The 23,974-nt window shown below is 51.4% G+C and overlaps 1 protein-coding gene across 6 annotated transcripts in view; it reads right to left on the bottom strand.

The window, feature by feature from the left end:
• Nucleotides 1–23,974, bottom strand: part of LOC140402389 (guanine nucleotide-binding protein G(I)/G(S)/G(O) subunit gamma-8-like) — a 385,252-nt gene that overhangs the window by 284,140 nt on the left and 77,138 nt on the right. For 5 of the 6 annotated variants that reach the window (XR_011938131.1, XM_072490133.1, XM_072490132.1 and 2 more), the window contains exon 2: nucleotides 8,961–9,093. Coding sequence is in view for 4 of the 6 variants with exons in the window: in XM_072490133.1 (XP_072346234.1) it covers nucleotides 8,961–9,093 (133 nt within the window). In the remaining 2 variants the exon portion in view is untranslated. Of the gene's footprint in view, nucleotides 1–8,960; nucleotides 9,094–23,974 lie in introns of those variants that run through there. The other variant, XM_072490136.1, reaches the window with a different exon arrangement.

The following is a 23,974-nucleotide window of genomic DNA, read 5'->3' as shown; positions in this document are numbered from 1 at the left end:
TATAACACTGGGGTACAGTACTGGTGGGGATGGGTCTGTCACTGTATAACACTGGGGTACAGTACTGGTGGGGACGGGTCTGTCACTGTATAACACTGGGGTACAGTACTGGTGTGGACGGGTCTGTCACTGTATAACACTGGGGTACAGTACTGGTGGGGACGGGTCTGTCACTGTATAACACTGGGGTACAGTACTGGTGGGGACGGGTCTGTCACTGTATAATTCTGGGGTACAGTACTGGTGGGGACGGGTCTGTCACTGTATAACACTGGGGTACAGTACTGGTGGGGACGGGTCTGTCACTGTATAACACTGGGGGAAAGTACTGGTGGGGACGGGTCTGTCACTGTAGAACACTGGGGTACAGTACTGGTGGGGACGGGTCTGTCACTGTATAACACTGGGGTACAGTACTGGTGGGGACGGGTCTGTCACTGTATAACACTGGGGTACAGTACTGGTGGGGAGGGGTCTGGCATTGGTGGAACCAGGGAGTTCAATTGTAGATGGCTCCCGACTTTGAGGTGCGTTGGATTGTGATAAAAACGCAATGTTGACATTGTCCTTCCATTGACCTCAATATCTGGGCAGTAATGTCAGACACCGTTAAGGATCTTTTTCCACATGTCGCAATCTATCTCCGCCCATCTTTGTCATGTCCTGCGGCCTGCCTATACCTCAGTGGTCATTCCCGCCTCTATCTCTGCCCTCCATTCACTCCAGAGTCTGATTGAGCATTTGGTCACCTGTCCTCATTGTGGCTGGGAGTCAAATTGTGGTTGACGAGCATTCCTGTGAAGTGCTTTGCGATCATCTCGCCGCGTTACAGCGCCATTTACAGGCTGTCGATGTGTCTGGCCGCATTTTGGAAGGGCCGGTCCTTCCTTGGACTGCACGGTTGGCGGCCCGTGTCTCTGGTCAGTTGGCGGGAAGCCGGGGGGAGGGGTGGGAGGGGCTCCCTCTCTGTCGCTTCTTGACCCCCGCCACAGTTCAGCCCCCCCAACTCCCGTACCGTCTGGAATTGAGAGAGAAAGCCAAACTGCCCCCTTGCCTGATTCCTGGTCAATCAGTCTCACATCAGGGTGTGTTCAGCTGGGTGTTCGGGGAGTGGGAGGATTGCAGGTCCCCCCCCCCCCACCCCCACATCCACCCCATGTGCAGTTTATCAGGTATGGTTACCCCAAGTCGACCACCCCCATGTGGGGTGGGGTTGGGGGGGGGGGTATCCTCCAGGTGGTGGGGTTCTCATGTGTCTGCTGCCTTTGTCCTTTTAAATGGTCGAGGTTGTGGGTTCGGAAGGTGCTGTCGAAGGAACCTTGGTGAGTTCCTGCAGTGCACACGGCTGCCACTGTGCGTCGGTGGTGGAGGGTGTTAGTGTTTGTGGATGGGGTGCCAATCACACGGGGCTGCTTTGTCCTGGATGGTGTCGAGCTTCTCGAGTGTTGTTGGAGCTGCACTCATCCAGGCAAGTGGAGAGTCCATCGCACTCCTGACTTGTGCCTTGTGGATGGTGGACATGCTTTGGGGGAGTCCGGAGGTGAGTTACCCGCTGCAGGATTCCCAGCCTCTGACCTGCTCCTGTAGCCACAGTATTTATCTGTCTGGGTCTGGTTCAGTTTCTGATCAATGGTAACCCCCAGCATGCTGATGGTGGGGGAGTCAGTAATGGTAATGCCATTGAATGTGCAGGAGAATGCAATACATTCCACCCATTAACGCTACACTCCATAAAAACACTGACGGATGAAATGAAAATCACTTATTGTCACAAGTAGGCTTCAAATGAAGTTACTGTGAAAAGCCCCTAGTCGCCACATTCCGGCACCTGTTCGGGGAGGCTGGTACGGGAATTGAACCGTGCTGCTGGCCTGCTTTCAAAGCAAGCTACTTAGCCCACTGTGCTAAACCAACCCCTAATTGTGATTAACCTAATTGTGATTAACCTAACTGTGATGTGATTACATCTGGGATGTAATTAACCTAAAGAGGGAATGGGGCAAGGTGCGGGGGGGGGGGGGGGGGGGGAATACTAAGAGGGGATTCAGAGTAAATGTGGGAGAGACTGAGATGGGGGAAAGACTTGGTGGGAGAGGGAAGTGAGCAGAGGCCTCAGTATTGGTGAAGGTGAAGTCTACAAGGCCCTTGCGATTGTTAGCGAAGGTGGGGGTGACAGGGCCTGGGAGGGAGGGGTTTGAGGAGATGGATAGAAAGGGAACTCTGATTCCATTTTGCAGGTCAGGATGAACAGGTCAGGGGCTGGTTTAGCACAGTGGGCTAAACAGCTGGCTTGTAATGCAGAACACAGCCAGCAGCGCGGGTTCAATTCCCGGTACCGGCCTCCCCGAACAGGCGCCCAAATGTGGCGTCTAGGGGCTTTTCACAGTAACTTCATTGAAGCCTACTTGTGACAATAAGCGATTCTTATTATTATTATCACAGTTTATTAGGTGCAGCACGGGGCATCGTAGAGATTGATCGGGTCGCCAACTCTTCAGAAATGGCAAGGAGTCTCCAGGAATTGAAGATCAAACCCCAGGACACTGCTAGATCATAAGACCGTAAGACAGAGGAGCAATATTGGGCCATTCGGCCCATCGAGTCTGCTCCGCCATACAATCATGGTTGATGCTTCCCATCTCCATTCACCTGCCTTCTCCCCAGAACCCCTGGTCCCCCTGGAATGGTCACGAAGTGCGACCTTGGAGAACAATCACAGATCGACAGAATTGTCGCGGTTCAGGAGGAGACCATTCAGCCCATCCGTGCTTGCACCGGCTCTCCAAACAACCACTGTGACTTAGCGCAGTTCCCCTGCCTTTTGCCCGCGCCCCGGCACATAGCTTCTATTCAAATAATCATCTAACGCCTTCTTGAACGCCTCGACTGAACGGGGCAGCACGGTAGCACTGGGCAGCATGGAAGCATAGTGGTTAGCACAATTGCTTCACATCTCCAGGGTCTCAGGTTCGATTCCGGCTTGGGTCACTGTCTGTGCGGAGTCTGCACGTTCTCCCCGTGTCTGCGTGGGTTTCCTCCGGGGGCTCCGGCTTCCTCCCACAGTCCAAAGATGTGCAGGTTAGGTGGATTGGCCATGATAAATTGCCCTTCGTGTTGGGTGGTGTTACTGGGTTATGGGGATAGGGTGGAGGTGTGGACCTTGGGTAGGGTGCTCTTTCCAAGAGCTGGTGCAGACTCGATGGGCCGAACGGCCTCCTTCTGCTCTGTAAATTCTATGAAATCTATGTTTCAACACTTGCAGGCATTCCACGTTCATCGGGACACTAAAATGGTTGGTCGTTTCTTTTTTGCCATTTTCTTTGAACATTTCTCAATACCAGATACAAAGATATTGGAACTTGGCATTAGAAAAGGCTGTCTGGGAGACAGTCAAACATCACCCAATTGGGTAATGAGTCGCTTTGCTTTCCGATTGGTGTAGGAAGGCCGGACGTCACACGGGCGGATGTGTTGGCCGAATAATGGCTGGAGTGGGGCGGGGGGAGGGGGCGGGGGAGTCATGTGATGGAGCCTCCAGGAATACATTTCATCTCAGGGGGGGTAGCCCCCAGCACCTCCCTAAACCCCCCACCCCCATCCCCCTGCTCCCCGTGCACTCCTCAGTTTAACAGCCCATTGTGCAAGTTACTGGGCGAGTCCTGGGTTAAACCCCCACCCCAGGGATCACCGGGGGGGGGGGGGTTAGAGACAATTAAACACAAGACAAGGAAGGAAGGGCTGGTAATGATTCGCATGGAGAACTCGGTCATGGGAATCGATAATTTCACTAGCTGCAGTAGATAATTGCTGCCCTCTCGGCCTTTAATAGCTCTCAGCCTGCCAGTGGCTGCCTGCCAAAGCCACTGATGTGAACGGACCGGACACAAGACTTTGGGAGCTCTGTGAACTGCAAGGAGGGCAGCGGTCGGCTCGAGAACTGGGCAGGTGGGAGCTTAATGCGGAAAAGCGCAAAGTGGTTCACTTAGGTCGGCAGCAACAGAGGAGAGGCGGGCATAAAATAGTGGATACACGTCGAAAGGGCTACAGGAGCAGAGGGAGCTGGGGGTTGACGGGCACAGATCATCGAAGGTGCCAGGACAGATTGGGAAAGTGGTCCTCGAGGCAGGCGGGATGCAGAGAGAGCAAAGGCAAGGCGATTATTTGGAGAAAACGTTTGTGGAAAACTGGGTTCGGGGTTCTGAGCCCCCGCGCTTCAGGGAGGAGGAGGATGTTTCAGCGAGGGTGCAGAAAGGGTTTATGAGACTGGTCCGATGGATGAGGAACTTCAGCTACATGGACAAGTTGGTCCTGTTCGCCTTCGAGAAGAGAACATTAAAGAGGAGATTGTGGCACAGTGGTTCGATATCGCGAGGGGGTCTGGACGGAGTTCATAGATTAATTCATAGAATTTACAGTGCAGAAGGAGGCCATTCGGCCCATCGAGTCTGCACCGGCTCTTGTAAAGTGCACCCTACCCAAGGTCCACACCTCCACCCTATCCCCATAACCCAGTAACCCCACCCAACACTAAGGGCAAGTAGTTCAGAATGAACTGTTCCAATATGGCAGAAGGGAGAGAAGCATAATACAGGGCTACAGGGAGAAGGGGGCGAGCTGAGACATTCCTGCAGAGGAACCAGCACGCAGACAAAGGGCTGAATGGCCTCTTGCGCCGTAATCATTCCAACTGCTACGAATTACATGGATTGTGGCTCCTCAGGCCAAAAATAAGAATCCACCCCTTCGTTCCGCAACGCACCACGCGGAACTGACCTAGGTGCCCGCTCCGCGTGCGCCACGTGGTGGGCAGTCCAGAGCTACCTGCGGCTCTGTACGGCTCCGTCGCCCGGTCGGACTCCCGGTGGGAGGGAGAGCTGGGCCGGGTTTTCCCTGTCGCCAACGTCGGGAATGCTGAGGTGAAGCTCGGCAGCTGTGATCAGACCTGGGAACGGAACCGGGAATCTCCCAGTGGTCCCGCTGGATAAACTCGGCGGGCCCCATCGCTTGTCAAAGATGCTCGGGGCACTTGACCTCATTCCCAATTTTAACCACTTACTGCGTCCTGAACAACGCAACAGGTCGGACCAATCAAACTCAGACAGAATGGAGCGAGAGGGGAAAGGAATATGGAGGCAAACGGAATGTGTCACTTGGGCCACGTAAACTCGAAGAGTCACAAGTCGGAGACAGCACCGGGGTGGCCTTGTGGTATTGTCACTGGTCCAGTAATCCAGAGGCCCCAGGCAGACGCTCTGGGGACATGGGTTCAAATCTCACCAGGGCAGTTAGTGGAATTTAAATTCAGTGACTAAAATCTGGATTGAGAGCTGGTCTCAGTAACGGCGACCATGACAACTATCATCGATTGTCGTAAAAACCCATCGGGTTCGCTAATGTCCCCCTTCAGGGAAGGAAATCTGCCGCCCTTACCCGGTCTGGCCTACACGTGACTCCAGACCCCACAGCAATGGGTTGGTTCTTAATTACCCCTCAGAAATGGCCGAGCGAGATGCTCAGTTCAAGAGGAAAATAGGGATGGGCGACAAATGCTGGGCCCGGCCAGGGACTCACACATGCCGTGAAAGGACATGGAATAAAATAAACAGAGGATTGTTGTGGTTCGAGAAGGTGCAAGGGACTCATTCAGGCAATTGCTTCTTGTTGAGTGCACACTCGGCAATGGGCGGACAGGAGAATGCACCGAGGGAGACAGAAAGAGAGACAGTGCCTCTCACAACCTGAGCACACCCCAAAGTGCTTTAGGGCCAATGAATTGCGGCCACTGGTGACGCGCAGGGGAATAAACAAATAAAAAGGCAGAAACACAATCAGACACAGAGAGGGGGGGTGGGGAAAGGGGCATCTGGCTGGAGAAAGAGAGGAGGATTGAAGAGAAAGACTGTAAAGTAAATAAAACACACAATGAGAGAAATAGATTCGATTAATCAGGGAGTGGTTAGCACTGCTGCCTCACAGCGCCGAGGTCCCAGGTTCGATCCCGGCTCTGGGTCGCTGTCCGTGTGGAGTTTGCACATTCTCCCTATGTTTGCGTGGGTTTCGCCCCCACAACCCAAAGATGTGCAGGGTCAGGGGATTGGCCGCGCTAAATTGCCCCTTAATTGGAAAAATTGAATTGGGTACTCTAAATTGAATGAAATGAAAATGGCTTATTGTCACGAGTAGGCTTCAGTGAAGTTACTGTGAAAAGCCCCTAGTCGCCACATTCCGGCGCCTGTTCGGGGAGGCTGGTACGGGAATCGAACCGTGCTGCTGGCCTGCCTTGGTCTGCTTTAAAAGCCAGCGATTTAGCCCAGTGAGCTAAACCAGCCCCAAATTTATAACAAAAAAAAAATTAATGAGGGAGTGAGGGGGAAATGTGTGGGAAGCCGTTCAGAGACGATTAATACCAGGAACCGGTGGGTTGTCTGATCAGGAAAGGTTGGACAAATTAGGTTTGTGTCCGCTGGAGTTTAGAAGAGTGAGAGGCGGCTTGATTGAAACAAAAGGTCCTGAGGGATTCTCGACAGGGTGGGTGTGGGGAGGCTGTTTCCCCTTGTGGGAGAATCTACAACTCGGGGTCACTGATTAAAAAAAGGGGTCGTCCATTTAAAGCATAACAATAATAATCTTTATTATTGTCACAAGTCGGCTTACATTAACACTGCAGTGAAGTTACTGTGAAAATCCCCTAGTCGCCACACTCCGGCGCCTGTTTGGGTACACAGAGGGAGAATTCAGAGTGTCCAATTCACCCAACAAGCACGTCTTTCGGGACTTGTGGGAGGAAACCGGAGCGCCCGGAGGAAACCCACGCAGACACGGGGAGAACGTGCAGACTCCGCACAGACAGTGACCCAAGCCGGGAATCGAACCCGGGTCCCTGTTGCTGTGAAGCAACAGTGCTAACCACTGTGCCGCAGAGATGAGGAGAACCTTTTCTCTCAGAGGGCTGTGAGCGTTTGGAATCCTCTTCCTGAAAAGGCAACGGAAGCAGAACCTTTGACTATTTTTAACATAGAGGTGGAATCATAGAGCCAAGCAACACAGAAAGAGCCTTTCGGCCCATCATGTCTGCGTCAGCCATCAAGCACCTATCTAGTGTAATCCCATTCTCCAGCACTTGGTCCTCACCCTTGTGCACTGGGGCGTTCCGAAGGCTCATCTAAATGCTGCTTAAATGTTGTGAGGGTTCCCACCCCCACCACCCTTTCAGGCAGCGAGTTCCGGATTCCCACCACCCTCTGGGTGAAAAAGGATTTTCCTCAAATCCTCTCTGATTCCTCTGCCCTTACCTTAAATCCGTGCCCGCTGGTATTGACACCTCAACTAAGGGGAAAAGTGGGCGGCATGTGGCGCAATGGTTAGCACTGGGACTGCGGCGCTGAGGACCCGGGTTCGATCCCGGCCCACTGTCCGTGTGGTGTTTGCACATTCTCCCCGTGTCTCTGTGGGTCTCGCCCCCACAACCCAAAGATGTGCAGGGTAGGTGGATTGGCCACGCTAAATTGCCCCTTAATTGGAAACAAAATAAAATAAATAAACAAAATAACCGGGCACTCTAAATTTATTTATTTTAAAAAAGAAAAAAAAAACTAAGGGGAAAAGTTATTTCCTTTCCACCCAATCTGGGTCCCCCATAATTTGGACACCTCAATCAGGCCCTCCTCTCAGCCTTCTCTGCCCGAAGGAGAATAACCCCCAGCCTAGCCAGCTTCTCTTCATAGATTTGCGATAAACAAAGGGGTGAAGGGTTATCGAGGGTAGGCCGGAAAGTTACAATTCGATTAGCTGTGACCTTATTGAATGGCGGAACCGATTCAAGTGGCGTAACCTGCTCCTAATTCGTATGAAAGGCAGAGAGAGACACACACAGAGACCATTCGAAAAGATAGAAAACAGAGAGGCTGGTACAGGGGAAAAAGCGGTGAATGGTCAGGAGATAAACAGAAGCGGAGCAGAGACAGACCGAGCGATGATTAAAAGGCCTGAGCTCAGTGGCTAGACTATCCAATTAGATCACAGTGACACTGGAAGGCTACTTTTCAGGGGCTCAGCAATCAAACATTTGCCCTAAACTGACCTCAAACCCTCGACTTGAGACACCGTGCAGCTCGAACGTAAACATCTGGGACCTATCTTTCCTCTTCACAGTTACAGGCAGATGTGCTTTTCAGCACTTTTTGTTTGTGTTCCCCCGCCCCCCCCCCCTCCAGAAACAGGTTAGGCTGGGGTTGTTTTCCCTGGAGCAGATGAGGCCGGGTGGGGGGGGGTGGGGGGGGGGGGTTGCGATTGGGTTGTACAAAATTATGAGGGACATAGATAGAGTAGACGGGAAGAAACTTTTCCCTCTAGTTGAGGACTGAATAAGGCGCAAAGATTTAAGGTTAAGGGGCAAGAGATTTAGAGGGGGATTTGAGGGAAAACATTTTCACGAAATGTTGTGCAGCTCGCAATTTCCTTTACCTTGATTCCTATATCTTTACGGTTTGGGATGTAAGGTCTTAAGAAAAGGTACTGAGTAACTTTTGATACTAACCCGCAATGAGATTTTATGGTGCCATTTTTGATTCTGTATATTATTACACTTGTAAATAAACCTGACCAAATTGATTTAACCTGTCACCTTTGGTCCAGTAACATGACATTTTACACCTTCAGATCTGCAGGAAGAGCGTTAGTGGGCATTGCCCGTTTGGGCGAAGCTGGTGAATGATTCTACACCCGGGTACGTCTATCCGCAAGCTGATTGAATAAAGGGCTCCGAATCATTGTCCGTTTATGGGAATGGACTGCCTGGTCTACAAATCAGCAAGAAATGCCACATAATAATTGAAAGAAATTCTGTTCAAGAGGAATTTAGCTCCCTGTCGTTGGCTCGCAAGTCTGTAAGTCACTCACATTTTACGTATACTCACCCCCGCCCCCAACCCTACCCACCTCTTCCCCAGGTCATGGCTTACCTGAACTCGGGCGGCTGTCGGTCTCCGGCTCCCCACCAGACGTCTGGGTTGCCTCCAGTCGGAGGTCGTTGACCTGCCTCTCCAGTTGCTGGAGGGGGGTGACAAACGCGAGCTCCTGGCGTCTCAGCCCATTCTGGGGGCAGAAAGGTGGGTGTGGGTGGAAGAACAGGGAGAAAGGAAGACATTGTTAGATACGGCGTGGTCACATCACCCAAATTACCGCACCAAGCCGGAAGCTGTATCTTGAAAGGAAAGAAGTTGCATTTATATAGCACCTTCCACTTCCGCAGACCGAGAGACATCAGAGCAGAAGTAGGTCATTCAGCCCATTGAGTTTGTTCTGCCAATCAATGCGATCATTGACTGATCTGATGTGATAATCCTCAACTCCATTTTCCTGCCTTATCCCCATAACCCTCGATTCCCTCACTGATTAAAGATCTGTCTCAGCCTGGAACACACTTAGCGACCCAGCCTCTACAGCTCTCTGCGGTAAAGAATTCCACAGATTCACTCCCCTCTGAGAGAAGAAATTCCTCCTCATCTCTGTCTGAAATGGGCGACCCCTCACTCTGAGATTCTGCCCTCTGGTCCTAGACTCTCCCACAAGGGGAAACAACCTCTCAGCATCGACCCTGTCAAACCCCCCGAGAATCCGATACGTCTCAATAAGGTCGCCTCTCATTCGTCAAAACTCCAATGAGCACAGGCCCAACCTACTCAACCTCTCCTCATCAGAAAATCCCTCCCGACCCGGGATCAACCGAGTGAACCTTCTCTGGATATGCTTGACAGCCAATTTAGTATTTTCAAAGTATCTTCACTGTAATAATAATTCAGTGCTGCTTATGCCTATATCCTTGCAGAGAATGGGTTTTGTCTTGTGTAGACGATTGTTATCTTGCCCTTGTATCGGAACGCCTCATGGAATACTGAACCACATAGACTCGGGAGGCATTCAAGGTATGATTTTATCCTCGGACAGTGGGTAGCACCCTCACTGGTGAAGTAGAAGGGTGTGGGTTCAAGCACCCTCCTTGCACCTCGCCCCAACCACCACCACCCCCCCCCCCCCCAGCCCCCCACCCGCAGTGAACACTCCGAGCACAGGAGTGAGTGACGTCTTCCTTTCAAATGGGAGTCTGCATTTCCTCCCCCACGGTGGTCAGCCCCAAACCCTCTGCGTACTGACATAAGAAATGGGAGCAGGGGATAGGCCACTCGGCCCTTCGATCCTGCTCTGCTGTATAATAATATCATGGCTGATCTGACTGGGGCTCCAATTTCCGCAACCGTCTCCCCGTAACCTTTGACTCCCTTGTCGATCAACAATCTAACAGCCCCGACTATTGTAACAATCCCAGTTGCCGTTATAATGGGACGGGAAGATTCCAGAATGGAACCTCTGCTCAAAAGATGGTAAATTGTACTTTTTAAAAAATGAAACGTGGAGGAACAGAATCACCGGTCCTTTAATTTGTTTGAACAACAAGAAAAAAACACTTACTAAACACGAAAACATTGTATGATGATACAATACTCCTCTTTTAGTTTAAGAATTACACACAGGTATTAGGATTAACACAGATTAAAAAGTACATCTTCATCTACAATGGTCTCATTGAGCACACAAGATGGCAGCCGGCAAATACGTTCTCTAATCTGAACCCCAACTGTTTGTAGATGTCTCCTCAGAATCAGAATCCCCCCCCCCCCCCGGTGATTTGCACGTGAGAATTTCCACACCCTTACCCAAAAACCCACTTTAAAATCTTCTCTCTCTCTTATGCATGCTTTCCCTTAGCGGTTTGCATTCCGAAATCCGGACCAGGTTTTCTAAATGACACTTTTAAACAACGCTTCCGCTCCACTTTTAGCAGTGAATCCAGTCCAGGATTTTACACCAACCCCTTTAGGATTTCCTTTGTCTTAACTACTTTTACACAAACCCCACAAATCGAGCCACTGATTTCCACAGTTATTGCAACTCGCGTTCCACAGGCTGTCATAGGATCTCACAAGCCCGAAAATCACTTCAGACAACTTTCTGGCGTCTCAGCCTTCTTCTCAGCTCGGTCTGTCTTTACTGAACAGTGCTCTGTTCTAGTACCTGTAACTGCAGACTTCTTGGCAATTTCCCTAGTTTCCTTAACTAGCTGCTCTTCAGATCTCTGCACTTGGTTTTTTAACCATTACTCCATGGTACAGCTTTTCTTCTAGCAAAGCTGAGAGAGATGTTCCCTCTCTCGTCTTCTGAACTAACTACTTCTAGCAGAGCTGTGAGTGCTGCCTTCTCTCTCACTACCTATATCCAACTGCAATCAAAGTAACTAAACTAAAGCTTAAAAGATTCCCTACCTTAAAAAGCCTCAGTTGCGAAGCAACACCCATATTCTTCTGCCTTTTATTTATTCTTCACACCATAGCCCTCTCCAAGCATAATAGAAACACAGTTAGAACTTAACCAACCCCCACACATACAGCACCTTTGTCCAGCAAGAATCTAACTATAGGTTTAACCCTTCTCGGCACAGAAACATTAAATTAAACTCACTAAAAACTCTTGCTTATTTCTAATGTTTAACAACACACATATAAATCCTTTAAAACGACCTTTGTTTTCCTGACACTATATTCAATGACCCAGTCCCCACTGATCTCTGGGGGAGACAATTCCACACACCAGCCAATGATTTACTTTTGGAAGTGCAGGCGTCCTCGTTATTGGGGATCCGGGAGCAGTCAATTCCCACCCAGCACGTTCCCAGAGAAAGGAATGAAAGAAGTGACCTGTTTCCAATAAGGGTCATCAAGACACTGGGGAGAGCTGCCCTTGCTCTTCCAAGTAGTGTCATGGCCCTGTGTACAGTCAGATGTCCCTTTCGAACTCTCTCTTCCACAATTCCCATTCCATGATGGCTTATGTGGAGGGGCTGGACGTGATTAGCACCAAACTATCTATAGTGAGCGTTTGAGTGAGTTTGGGATTGTGAATGTGAGTGTGAGTGACTGTATATGTGAGTGAGTTTGTGTACATTTGTGGGTCTGTACGTGTCATTAAGTAGAGAACAAAGAATATAGAACATACAGTGCAGAAGGAGGCCATTCGGCCCATCGAGTCTGCACCGACCCACTTAAGCTCTCACTTCCACCCTATCCCCGTAACCCAATAACCACTCCTAACCTTGTTTTGGACACTGAGGAGCAATTTAGCACGGTCAATCCGCCTAACCTGCACGTCTCTGGACTGTGGGAGGAAACCGGAGCACCCGGAGGAAACCCATGCAGACACGGGGAGAATGTGCAGACTCCGCACAGACAGTGACCCAGCGGGGAATCGAACCCGGGACCCTGGCGCTGTGAAGCCACATGTGCTATTCACTTGTGCTGCCGTGCTGCCCTTAGAATAAACCATTCGGCTGGTCGACACTGCAGTTATTATTTATGCGTGGGATGTGGGTATCATTGGCTGGGCCAACATCAAGCACCATCGCTAATTACCCTCAAAATGAGTGGCTTTTTCAACCATTTGGGAGAGCATTTTCAGAGTTAACTGGTCAAGGGTCACATGTAAGCCAGACCGGGTAAGGATGGCAGATTTCCCGCCTGACAGATGGGGTTTAAGACACAAGTATACATAGAAAATAGAAGCAGGAGGAGGCCATTCGGCCCTTCCAGCCTGCTCCGCCATTCATTATGATCATGGCTGATCATCAAGTTCAATACCCTGATCCTGCCTTCCCTCATATCCCTTGATTCCTTCAGCCCCAAGAGCTGTATCTAATTCCTTCTTGAAATTACACAACGTTTTGGCCTCAACTACTTTCTGTGGTAGCGAATTCCACAGATTCACCACTCTCTGGGTGAGGAAATTTCTCCTCACCTCAGTCCTAAAATGTTTACCCACTATCCTCAAACTATGACCCCCCCTAGTCTGGACTCCATATGGAACATTCTTTCTGAATCTACCCTGTCTAATCCTGTTGGAAGTTTACAAGTTTCTATGGAACATGAGTATGAGTGTGTTTGTGATTCTGTGTGAGCAAGGGAAGTGCGTATGTGTGCGAGGCGATCTGTGTGTGTGTGTGTGTCTGTCTGTTTGTGAGTTTGGGGTGTATGTGAGAGTTTGTGTGTGTGTGTGTGCAAGTAAGTTGTGTTTGGGTTATCAGTCAGGTGTGTGTGTGACTGAGAGTGTGTGTCTGAGTATATCAGTGTGTGTGTGGTGTATGAGTGCGGTGGTGTGTGTGACTGAGTGAGGTGTGTGTTTGCTAGATCTGTGTGAGAGAATGTGTGTATGTGAAAGAGAGAGAGAAAGAGACAGCATGTGCCTTTGTGTGAGTGCGAGAGTGACGGGTGTGCAAGAGTGAGGGGCGTGATTGTGAATGAGGGCGAGTGTCAGGGCTGTGCATGTGACAGAGTGAGGGATGTGTCTGTACAGTTTCCTTCCACAAGTCCCGAAAGACGTACTGTTAGGTGAATTGGACATTCTGAATACTCCCTCTGTGTACAGGCGCCGGAATGTGGCGACTAGGGGCTTTTCACAGTAACTTCATTGCAGTGTTAATGTAAGCCTACTTGTGACAATAAAGATTATTATTATTACAGTGGAAGGGAAGGATTAAGCCTGGCTGCAATGCACCACAGGGTCAATCAGCTGACTGCCACTCACTCTCCAGACTCAAACAATGAATGGCGGTGGGCATGGACAGAGTGTGCCAAAGGGTGGTTAAGTGACGGTGAAGCCCATGGCCTCAGCAGGAACTGATGCTCTCAGGAGAGGAGCGAATGGGGGTGGACAGCAAGAGAGTAAAAACAAAGTGGGAAAGACCTTTTTTGCCCAAGAGCAAGTAAGGCCATCTGTCACTCCCTGTCGCCCGCATTGTTGTCCAGGGTCAAAATTTAAAACCTATTCCTATTAGTAAAGTGTGGCAAACCTTTAATCAAAGCCATCGTACAGCTGCTCATACCCACACTGTGATCTCTCCTAATCCAATCAGCTTGAGTCACCATGGTCACGTGACCAGCGTAAGCAGACTGCGGATACGACGGGGTGGGGGAGGGGGGGTGACTGAAGAACAAGGTCGAAGGTCAAGTCCATCAATCTTCTCAACCTATCAGCCAATTTGTCGAGAAGTCCATTATTGCTATTCAATCAGATGCTGAAAGATTTGTCCATCTCGCTTCTGAGCAATTGTCAGGGTCTTTGTTTTGTGAAAGGAAAAGAGCAAATTTAGCTCTCCAGACACAGAGCCATTGAGAAGAGCTTCCCGCGTGGTGCTGTCTTAATTATTCCTCTTTCTTGAGGAACCCGAGAAGGCCCATTATTCAGGGCAGCGACAAAGTTGTGTGTGAATTGAGGAAGAGGAGGCAAGTCGGACAGGGGACGATTTAGAGATGGGGATGACTTCAAGGGGACGAGATGAGCGACGAGGGAGGGAAGGTTGACTAACACGGAATCTTGGCTTGGTTGAATGTGCCAGGTCAAAAGGCTTGCATTGCAAGCAAGACGCAGAAACAAACTGAAGAATGAATGACTGGCAATCTGTCCCCACAACTCACATTTTCATCGCACGTGAGAGAGAGAGAGAGGGAAACAATGCAAATGCTAATCCACTCCACTCGCTTATCTCAGGAACTGACGCACTACTGGATGAGTTACTCCATCTGGGCTGTGGCAGGTTGGAGGGGGTGGAATGGGGGATGGGCCAAGGCGCGCAGAGGGAAGGAGGGAGGGATGGTGAGAAGCAGGAACCCAATGAAAGGCTGGAAGGACTGAAGGAAAAGTCTCAAGAAGGGAGCAATTGAAGAAATACAGCTCGCTCCTTTCCGAGAAACTAAAATCTGTTCTTTGCCCAAACATTCACTCCCTCCACCACCGACGCACCATGCGTGCCATCTACAAGATGCACTGCAGGAACTCACCAAAACCAAAATTATTTTAGACAGCACCTTCCAAACGCACAATCGCTCCCACCTAGAAGGACAAGGGCAGCAGATACCTGGGAACCCCACCACCTGGAGGTTCCCCTCCAACCACTCACCATCCGGACTTGGAAATATATCGGCCGTTCCTTCGCTGTCGCTGGGTCAAAAACCTGGAACTCCCTCCCTAACAGCACAGTGAGTGTAACTACACCTACATGGACTGCAGCGGTACAAGAAGGCGGCTCACTGCCACCTTCTCAAGGGGCAATTAGGGATGGTCCGACCAGCGATGCCAACATCCCGTGACTGAATGTTAAACAAAACCAGCCTCATCTTTCTCCCTCAGGTATAGCCTCTTGTTGGGATAGTTTTGTTCCCATCCCATTGGCCAAATTTATCTCCCTCAACCGCCATCAACAAGACAGATTGTAAGGGCGGCACGGTGGCGCAGTGGCTAGCACTGCTGCCTCACGGCACCGAGGTCCCAGGTTCGATCCCGGCTCTGGGTCACTGTCCGTGTGGAGTTTGCACATTCTCCCCGTGTCTGCGTGGGTCTCACCCCCACAACCCAAAAAGATGGGCAGGGTAAGTGGATCGGCCATTCTAAATTGCCCCTTAATTGGAAAAAATATAATTGGGTACGCTAAATGTAAAACAAAAAGAGTCTCGGAGCCTATCTCAAACTCGCTACATTCTGAACCCTCCATCTCTGGGGCGGCGCCGAGGTCAATTCTGCCAGAGCTCGGCCCATTGATGGGCCGGAATGCTCCACGAGGCCACCCCTCCGATGAAACCTTCCAAACCCCCCCATCCATTCCCTTTCCATTCTGCTGATGCCTACGTCCTTTAACAAACAAACAAAGAACAAAGAAAAGTACAGCACAGGAACAGGCCCTTCGGCCCTCCAAGCCCGTGCCGACCATGCTGCCCGTCTAAACTAAAATCTTCTACACTTCCTGGGTCCGTATCCCTCTATTCCCATCCTATTCATGTATTTGTCAAGATGCCCCTTAAATGTCACTATCGTCCCTGCTTCCACCACCTCCTCCGGCAGCGGGTTCAGAGTTAACAGCGTACAACAACCCTGGGAGCTTGGGGACAGCCCCGCAAACCCCTTGTATACCAGCGACTGTTACCCAGTGGAATAAGAATTGACCACGACGAAGATTTCACCCCGCCCCTCCACGTTTCCCCCCCCGGCATTGGACGAGGCGGGGCATCCCAGTTTACTCCGGCGGGATCGGACTATCAGGCCAGGCGGCAGAGGCCGCAAAATTACGGCCTTTGAGCTTCCGTTTTGAACCCTATCCTGAAGTAGATGTTTTTATTCCTTTTCTTTTAAATGTGTTGCTAATGCTGGACTGTTCACAGACCAAAGTTGTGGCGTCGCCTCCAGAGGAAAGGAGAGAGAGATATTTAATCCGTCAAAGGAAAATGCGTTGCTATTTTGGGAATTTATATAATGAATAAATTGAGGCCCCGGAAGGGCTGCAATTTTCTCTCTGGTTCAGCTTCATTTTCCTTCATGCTGCCAGGAACAACTCCGTCCGCCACCACAGGGTTGTGGTTTGCAATCATTGACTCCGACCCACACCAACTTTGCTGCTTTCTGAGGAGAGAGCAGATAAATGAGCCAGATGGCACCCTCGGTTTTATGAACAGGGGTGTTGGAGTACAAGAGTGAGGTACCCTCAATAATGATGCTTAGAGATTAAACTGTAAAGAAGGCTTTATTAGGCTAATAACTATGCTACAGATTTGGAAGAGAGCTGACTGCTATACAGACCATGAGGCAGGCCTTTATGTATGGCTCCCAGATGGGCGGAGCCAGAGGCGGAGTCCCCAGGGTTCCAAGCCTGGTCTTAAAGGGGACATCACCTTACATGATGATAAGGCAGTAACCGTTCATCACATTCACCCCCTGTTTAAAAAGGTGTCCTGCGGGGGTGAAGTGCCATCATAGGTCCATCCGTCTCGGCGGCCGGATCGTCCTCCTCGATCTCCTCAGTTCGGGCGGTGGTGCGGCGGGCACGGACGTCCCGGTTGAGGGCACATCCGGGAGCACAGCGGTCGGAGCTTTGGTCCGGGTCGGGGCAGAGGAACTAGACAGGGCCGGGGGTAGCGGAGCCGGCGCCGGCGGGGTGTGTAAAGAGGGGGGCGCACGGTAGGAGCTCACCAACGGGTGGTAGGGCCGGAAGGGGGTGTGTTGTAGGGGGCGACGGGTCCTGCAGGGGAGCGGCGCGGGAAGGGGCGTCTGTGGTGGAGGATCCAGCGGGCGCCAGATCCCGGAGGGAAACCGTATCTTGCCTGCCGTCGGAGTACTCCACGTAGGCGTAACTGGGGTTGGCGTGGAGCAGTCGGACCTTTTCAACTAGGGGTTCCGTTTTATGGCTCCTCGCGTGCCTCCGGAGAAGAACAGGTCCCGGAGCCGTCAGCCAAGGTGGAAGCGAGACCCCGGAGGTAGACTTCCTGGGGAAGAGAAACAATCGCTCATGAGGCGTCTCATTTGTGGCCGTGCAGAGGAATGACCTAATGGAGTGTAGGGCATCGGGTAGGACCTCCTGCCAGCGGGTGGTTGGGAGATTTCTCGACCGCAGGGCCAGAAGGACAGCCTTCCACACGGTCGCGTTCTCCCTCTCCACCTGCCCGTTTCCCCGTGGGTTATAGCTGGTCGTTCTGCTCGAGGCGATGCCTTTGCTGAGCAGATACTGACGCAGTTCATCGCTCATGAACGATGTACCCCGGTCACTGTGGATATAAGCAGGGAAACCGAACAGGGTGAAGATGCTGTGCAGTGCCTTAATCACCGTGGCTGAGGTCATGTCGGTGCAGGGAATGGCGAATGGGAAACGGGAGAACTCATCGATCACGGTGAGGAAATAGGCATAACGGTTGGTGGACGGGAGGGGCCCCTTGAAGTCCACGCTCAGTCGCTCAAAGGGGCCCGAGGCCTTCACGAGCCGAACCTTGTCTGGCCGATAGAAGTGCGGTTTGCACTCCGCACAGACCTGGCAGGCCCTGACCATGGTCTTGACCTCCTTGGTTGAGTAAGGTAGGTTGCGGGACTTGATGAAATGGACGAGCCGGGTAACCCCCGGGTGGCAGAGGTAATTGTGGATGGCTTGCAGGCGGTCCTCCTGCGCGTTGGCGCATGTGCCGCGGGACAGGGCATCTGGGGGCTCGTTGAGCTCCCCTGGACGATACTTGATATCGTACGAGTAGGTGGAGAGTTCGATCCTCCACCTCAAAATTTTATCGTTTTTTATTTTGCCCCGTTGCGTGTTATCGAACATATAGGCGACCGACCGTTGGTCGGTGATGAGGGTAAACCTCCTACCGGCGAGGTAGTGTCTCCAGCACCGCACAGCCTCCACAATGGCTTGTGCCTCCTTTTCGACTGCAGAGTGTCGAATCTCGGAGGCGGTGAGGGTTCGGGAGAAGAACGCTACTGGTCTGCCTCCTTGATTGAGGGTAGCAGCCAGGGCGATGTCTGATGCATCGCTCTCTACCTGGAAAGGGATGGTTTCGTCCACCGTGTGCATGGCGGCCTTGATGATATCGGCCTTGATGCAGTTGAAGGCCGATTGAGCCTCAGCCGAGGGGAAAAGTGGTGGTCTTTAGGAGTGGGCGGGCTTTGTCCGTATACTTGGGGACCCACTGGGTGTAATAGGAGAAAAGCCCCAAGCACCGTTTGAGGGCCTTGAGGCTGCGGGGGCGAGGGAGTTCCTTAAGGGGGCGCATGCGGTCGGGGTCAGGACCTAGGACCCCGTCTTCCACGACATAGCCGAGGATGGCCAGCCGGGTGGTGTGGAAAACGCATTTGCCCTCGTTATAGGTCAGGTTAAGGGCTCGGGCGGTCTGGAGGAACTTTTTGAGGTTAGCGTCATGGTCCTGCTGATCATGGCCGCAGATGGTGACATTGTCCAAGTACGGGTATGTAGCCAGCAAACCGTACTGGTCCACCATTTGGTCCATCGCCCTTTGAAAGACGGAGACCCCATTTGTGACACCAAAGGGGACCCTGAGGAAGTGGAAGAGCCGGCCGGCTGCTTCGAAGGCAGTATAGAGGCGGTCTTTTGGTCGGATGGGGAGCTGGTGGTAGGCAGATTTGAGGTCGACCGTGGAAAAGACTCGGTGTTGGGCGATCCGATTTACCATTTCCGCGATGCGAGGAATGGGGTACGCATCAAGCTGCGTGAATCGGTTTATGGTCTGGCTATAATCCACGACCATCTGCTTCTTCTCCCCAGACCGGACTACCACCACTTGCGCTCTCCAAGGGCTGTTGCTAGCCTCGATGACCCCCTCTCCCAGTAAACGCTGGACCTCTGACTTGATAAAAGCCATATCTTGGGCACTGTAGCGCCGGCTCCTGGTGGCGACGGGCTTACAGTCGGGAGTGAGGTTAGCAAATAGCGAGGGGGGTGCGACTTTCAGTGTCGCAAGGCAGCACACCGTGAGGGGGGCAAGGGTCCGCCGAACTTCAGTGTCAGGCTTCGGTGGCTGCACTGGAAATCCAGTCCGAGCAGCAGGGGGGCACAGAGGTGAGGGAGGATATAAAATTTGAAACGGGTGTATTTGGCACCCTGGATCGAGAGATCCGCAATACGGTACCCCGTGATTTGTACCGAGTGGGACCCAGATGCGAGGGCTATGGTTTGGGATGTGGGATGGGTGCGTAGGGAGCAGCGCCTTACCGTTTCAGGGTGGATAAAGTTCTCCGTGCTCCCGGAGTCGAAGAGGCATGCAGTGTCGTGCCTGTTGACCTGGACCTGCATCATGGAGTTCTGCAGGTGTTTTGGCCGAGTTTGATCGAGGGTGATCGCACCCAGTCGCGGGTAGTCGGAGACGTAAAATGGGCGCTGCCGTTGGTCGCACGTGTCGGGTCGAGAAGATGGCCGCCGACCAGATGGCCGCTCCCATGATTCGCACGAGGCTGATGACGCGTCAGAAGAGGACGTGTCGGGTTGGTGCGCAGCAGCATTGCGAGGCCTGCGGGCCTGAGAGCCTGATTTTCGGGCCGGCTGTTCTTTGTTTTTCTGGCCCCTGGGTCTGGCCAGGCAGACCCTCGCAAAGTGCCCTTTCTTCCCGCAGTCGCTGCAGATCGCGGAGCGGGCTGGGCAGCGTGGGCGTGGGTGCTGGCCCTGCCCGCAGAAGTACCAAGGTGTGCCCCCATGGTGAGCGGGTCGCCGCGTGGTGCAGGCCTATAATACGGATGAGTCTGAGGAAGTCCGGGGGGGCTGGCAGAGTCCGCGGGGTACGTACCCAAGTTATGTCGGGCCACCTCCAGCGAGGAGGCGAGCGTTAGCGTCTCCTGGAGGTCTTTTGCCCCGTTTTCGAGCAGTCGCTGCCGGATGTAGGTTGAGCGGATGCCGGACACGAAAGAATCTCTGATGTGCATGTTCATATGGACTTCCCCTGTCACATCCTGATGGTCACAGTCCCTGGCCAGCGCGGTGAGTTTCTCAACAAACTCGTCGAGCGATTCCCCCGAGCGCTGCCGGCAGGTAGAGAGCAGATGCCGGGCGTGCACCTCATTGACGGGTTTGACAAACCGCTTGCGGAGCAACTCAATCGCTTCCTCATAAATCGTCGCCTTTTCGAGTGTGGCGGAGATTCTGTGACTCACCCGGGCGTGGAGTAGACGCAGCTTGCGTGGCCCCAGGATGGGAGTCTCTGCGGAGTCCAGGTAGGCCTCGAAGCACCGCAGCCAGTATTTAAAAATTTCCTTTGCCTCCGGCGTTCGTGCTTCCAGATTGAGCTTCTCTGGTTTTAGGCCTGCGTCCATCCTGAATCTAGTTTAGCCTAATAAATTGAGGTACCCTCAATAATGATGCTTAGAGATTAAACTGTAAAGAAGGCTTTATTAGGCTAATAACTATGCTACAGATTTGGACGAGAGCTGACTGCTATACAGACCATGAAGCAGGCCTTTATGTATGGCTCCCAGATGGGCGGAGCCAGAGGCGGAGTCCCCAGGGTTCCAAGCCTGGTCTTAAAGGGGACATCACCTTACATGATGATAAGGCAGTAACCGTTCATCACAAAGAGTAAGAAGGTCAGTTTGGATAAGGCACAGGTTGGGCCTCACCTGGAGGCTCCGTCCAGCTCTAGGCGCCATACGTTTTAAAAAATAAATAAATTTAGAGTACCCAATTCATTTTTTTCCAATTCTGGGGCAATTCAGCGCGGCCAATCCACCTACCCTGCACATCTTTGGGTTGTGGGGGGCGAAACCCACGCAGACACGGGGAGAATGTGCAAACTCCACACGGACAGTGACCCAGAGCCGGGATCGAACCTGGGACCTCGGCGCCGCGAGGCAGCAGTGCTAACCCACTGCACCACCTTGCTGCCCGTTGGGCGCCCTACTTGAGGGAGGAAGTGAAGACGTTGGAGAGAGCACAGAGGAGGTTAACCAGAATGATTCCAGGGATACAGAGCTTTCGCCATTGTGGTGATAGGCATATGCACAGTAATGTATATAGTTATCTATCACTGTAGATAGTCATCTACATGACCTCCAACCAGCAGGTGGTGATAGAGATCCACCATGTGACTCCACAGATCCAGCAGTTGGTAGTAAGTCGTACTGGAGGACAATCGCATTATAGGTAGCTCCAGGAGAACTCACTTATTCGTTACCGTTTGTACTGTAGTTTGTTAGTTATCTGGAGAGGGAATTGGATTGCGGCCTGAAAAGAGAGGATGTGCAAGGTCGCGTGGATAAGGCCGGGAGAGTGGAACGACGCAGGATGCTTCTTCAGCGAGCCTGTGCAGACTCAATGGGCCTAATGGCCCCTTTCTGCACTGTAAAGATCCTGAGATTCTGTGAAGCGGCTCTTGTTATGATCGGAGAGGGGAAACCACAAACCAAAATAACCAAATTTACCGAGTGTCCCGCAAATGAAGAAATTACCAACAAGATTTCACTTTTATTTTAGCACGAATCAGATAATACTTCAAATAAATCTCACTTCAAATAGCCACGGCAACAAAGATGTTTCTCACACAACTACACGCATTCCCCGTTACCATGTAGGTCATCACAGAGCCACACAGTTCTATAACATGCTGTTCTTCTATTCACACAAGCTAGGTCAGGAGTCCTTTATAACACCGCTTTCACCCCTTGTGTTTCACCGGTCCGATTATCATCAGCAAGTCATGTGGCAATGAACCCTCTCTCCCTCAGGTCATATCAGTCCTGATGGTGCATTTTTCCCGAGTTTCTTTTCAACTGACCAACCAATAACACCCCGGTTTGGCCACTTCTGGTAAAACACGCAGCTCTTTAAAGTCTCTGAGCTATTCACACAGCCTTCCAGGTTTTAGAACTTTTTAGCCAGCTCACACACTGCCTTCAAGAGTGTCTGGGTGCTTATCACCTTCTTCCTCCAGCTCTCCTTTGCATCTGCCAGACACACAGCTTTCATCTGTTAACTTCCTTCCTGTTGGTACTACGCCCAACTCAAGGACTGCCAGGTCACATGATCCAGCAATTCTTATTAATCAAGAAAATGCAATTGATCCCTTTAGAATTGATTAAAAGTCCTTTTCAAACATTCTCAGAAACAATAACAGATTCTGCAGGGCATTTCAAAGAAATCACAGATTTTCCTTACTGTACAGCTTCCGGGTCAAAGTTCGTCACACTTATCTTCCCTTGGGTAAATGAAAGCTTCACCATAGGGAAGTTTTCATTGCAACAGCGCTTCAAATGCAGCAGATTATTAACCTTGTGAACACTTTAACAACTAGGATCAGGCTCAGCTGAGGTAGCCCCCCTGCCGCTAAGCACCATCTCGTCTTAACAGGTCGTGGGGCCATTCAGGTGAGTGACTAGGTGACCGCCCAGGAAGTGTACACCAATCAGAAGTGGCAAAACCTTCAAAGTATCTTAAAATTTACGACCTAGGACAAGGTCCATCAGGCCAGTGTTGGCCACCCCTAAATGGTGCCTTATCTCAATGGTCTCATTGTGTTGAAGCATACTTTGTTCCCAGAACTCTTGCTGGACAAAGCATCTCTTCCCTCCTCCTTCCTGCTTTGATCTTCCAGTAGAATCCTCAGTCCTTACCAATGTGCCCATGGAACCATTCGAAAACACTATCAACAACCGACCCTATCAACATCTTCCCTAATCTAGACCCTCGTCGGACTCTCCCTTAACCTTCTCGGCCCAAGTGAATATAAGAAATAGGAGCAGGAGAAGGCTATTCGGCCCTTCGAGCCTGCCCTGCCACTCAGCATTTGCGGCTAATCTACAATCTTACTATCTCCAGATGCCTCGATTTCCTCACCATCCAAAAATCTATCCACTGTCTGTGTGGAGTTTGGACGTTCTCCCCGTGTCTGCGTGGGTTTCCTCCGGGTGCTCCGGTTTCCTCCCACAGTCCAAAAATGTGCAGGTTAGGTGGATTAGCCATGATCAATGCGTGGGTTTATGGGGATAGGGAGGGTGAGTGAGCCTAGAAAGGATGCTCTTCCGGAAGGTCAGTGCAACTCGATGGGCTGAATGGTCTCCTTCCGCACTGTAGGTATTCTATGGATTCTTGATTTGACCTACTCAATGACTGACCAACCCACAGCTCCTCGGGGTAGAGAATTCCAAAGATCCACAGCCCTCTTGAGTAGGGTTACCAACCCTCCAGAATTGGCCTGGGGTCTCCAGGTACTGAAGATTAGTCTATAGGACCCTGCTGTCCTCAACCCTGAAGAAAGATTGTCGGGACTTCATTTTGGTCATTTTCTCTCAATATTTTTCTTTACCGGACTTTAAAATATTGCAAATGGGGTGAAAAAGGGTTGTTTGGCCGACAGGCAAACATCATCCGATTGGGAAATGAGTTTTTGCTTTCCGATTGGTGTAGGAATGCCGGACGTCTCAAGGACGAATGTGTTGGCCGAATAATGGTTGGAGCGTGGGGGGCAGGTCATGTGATGGAACCTGCAGGAATACATTTAATTGCAGTCGGCAACCTTACTGTTGAGCGAAGAAATTGCTCCTCATTTCAATTCTAAATGATCGGCCCCTTACCCTGGGACCATGTTCTAGACTCCCCAATCTGGGGGAAGCAACCTCTCAG

Source organism: Scyliorhinus torazame, chromosome 25, assembly GCF_047496885.1.
Source record: "Scyliorhinus torazame isolate Kashiwa2021f chromosome 25, sScyTor2.1, whole genome shotgun sequence".
In the NCBI taxonomy this organism is placed as follows: domain Eukaryota; kingdom Metazoa; phylum Chordata; class Chondrichthyes; order Carcharhiniformes; family Scyliorhinidae; genus Scyliorhinus; species Scyliorhinus torazame.
Note: the sequence above shows the minus strand (reverse complement) of the source record. Positions and strands in the feature narration are given on the sequence as shown.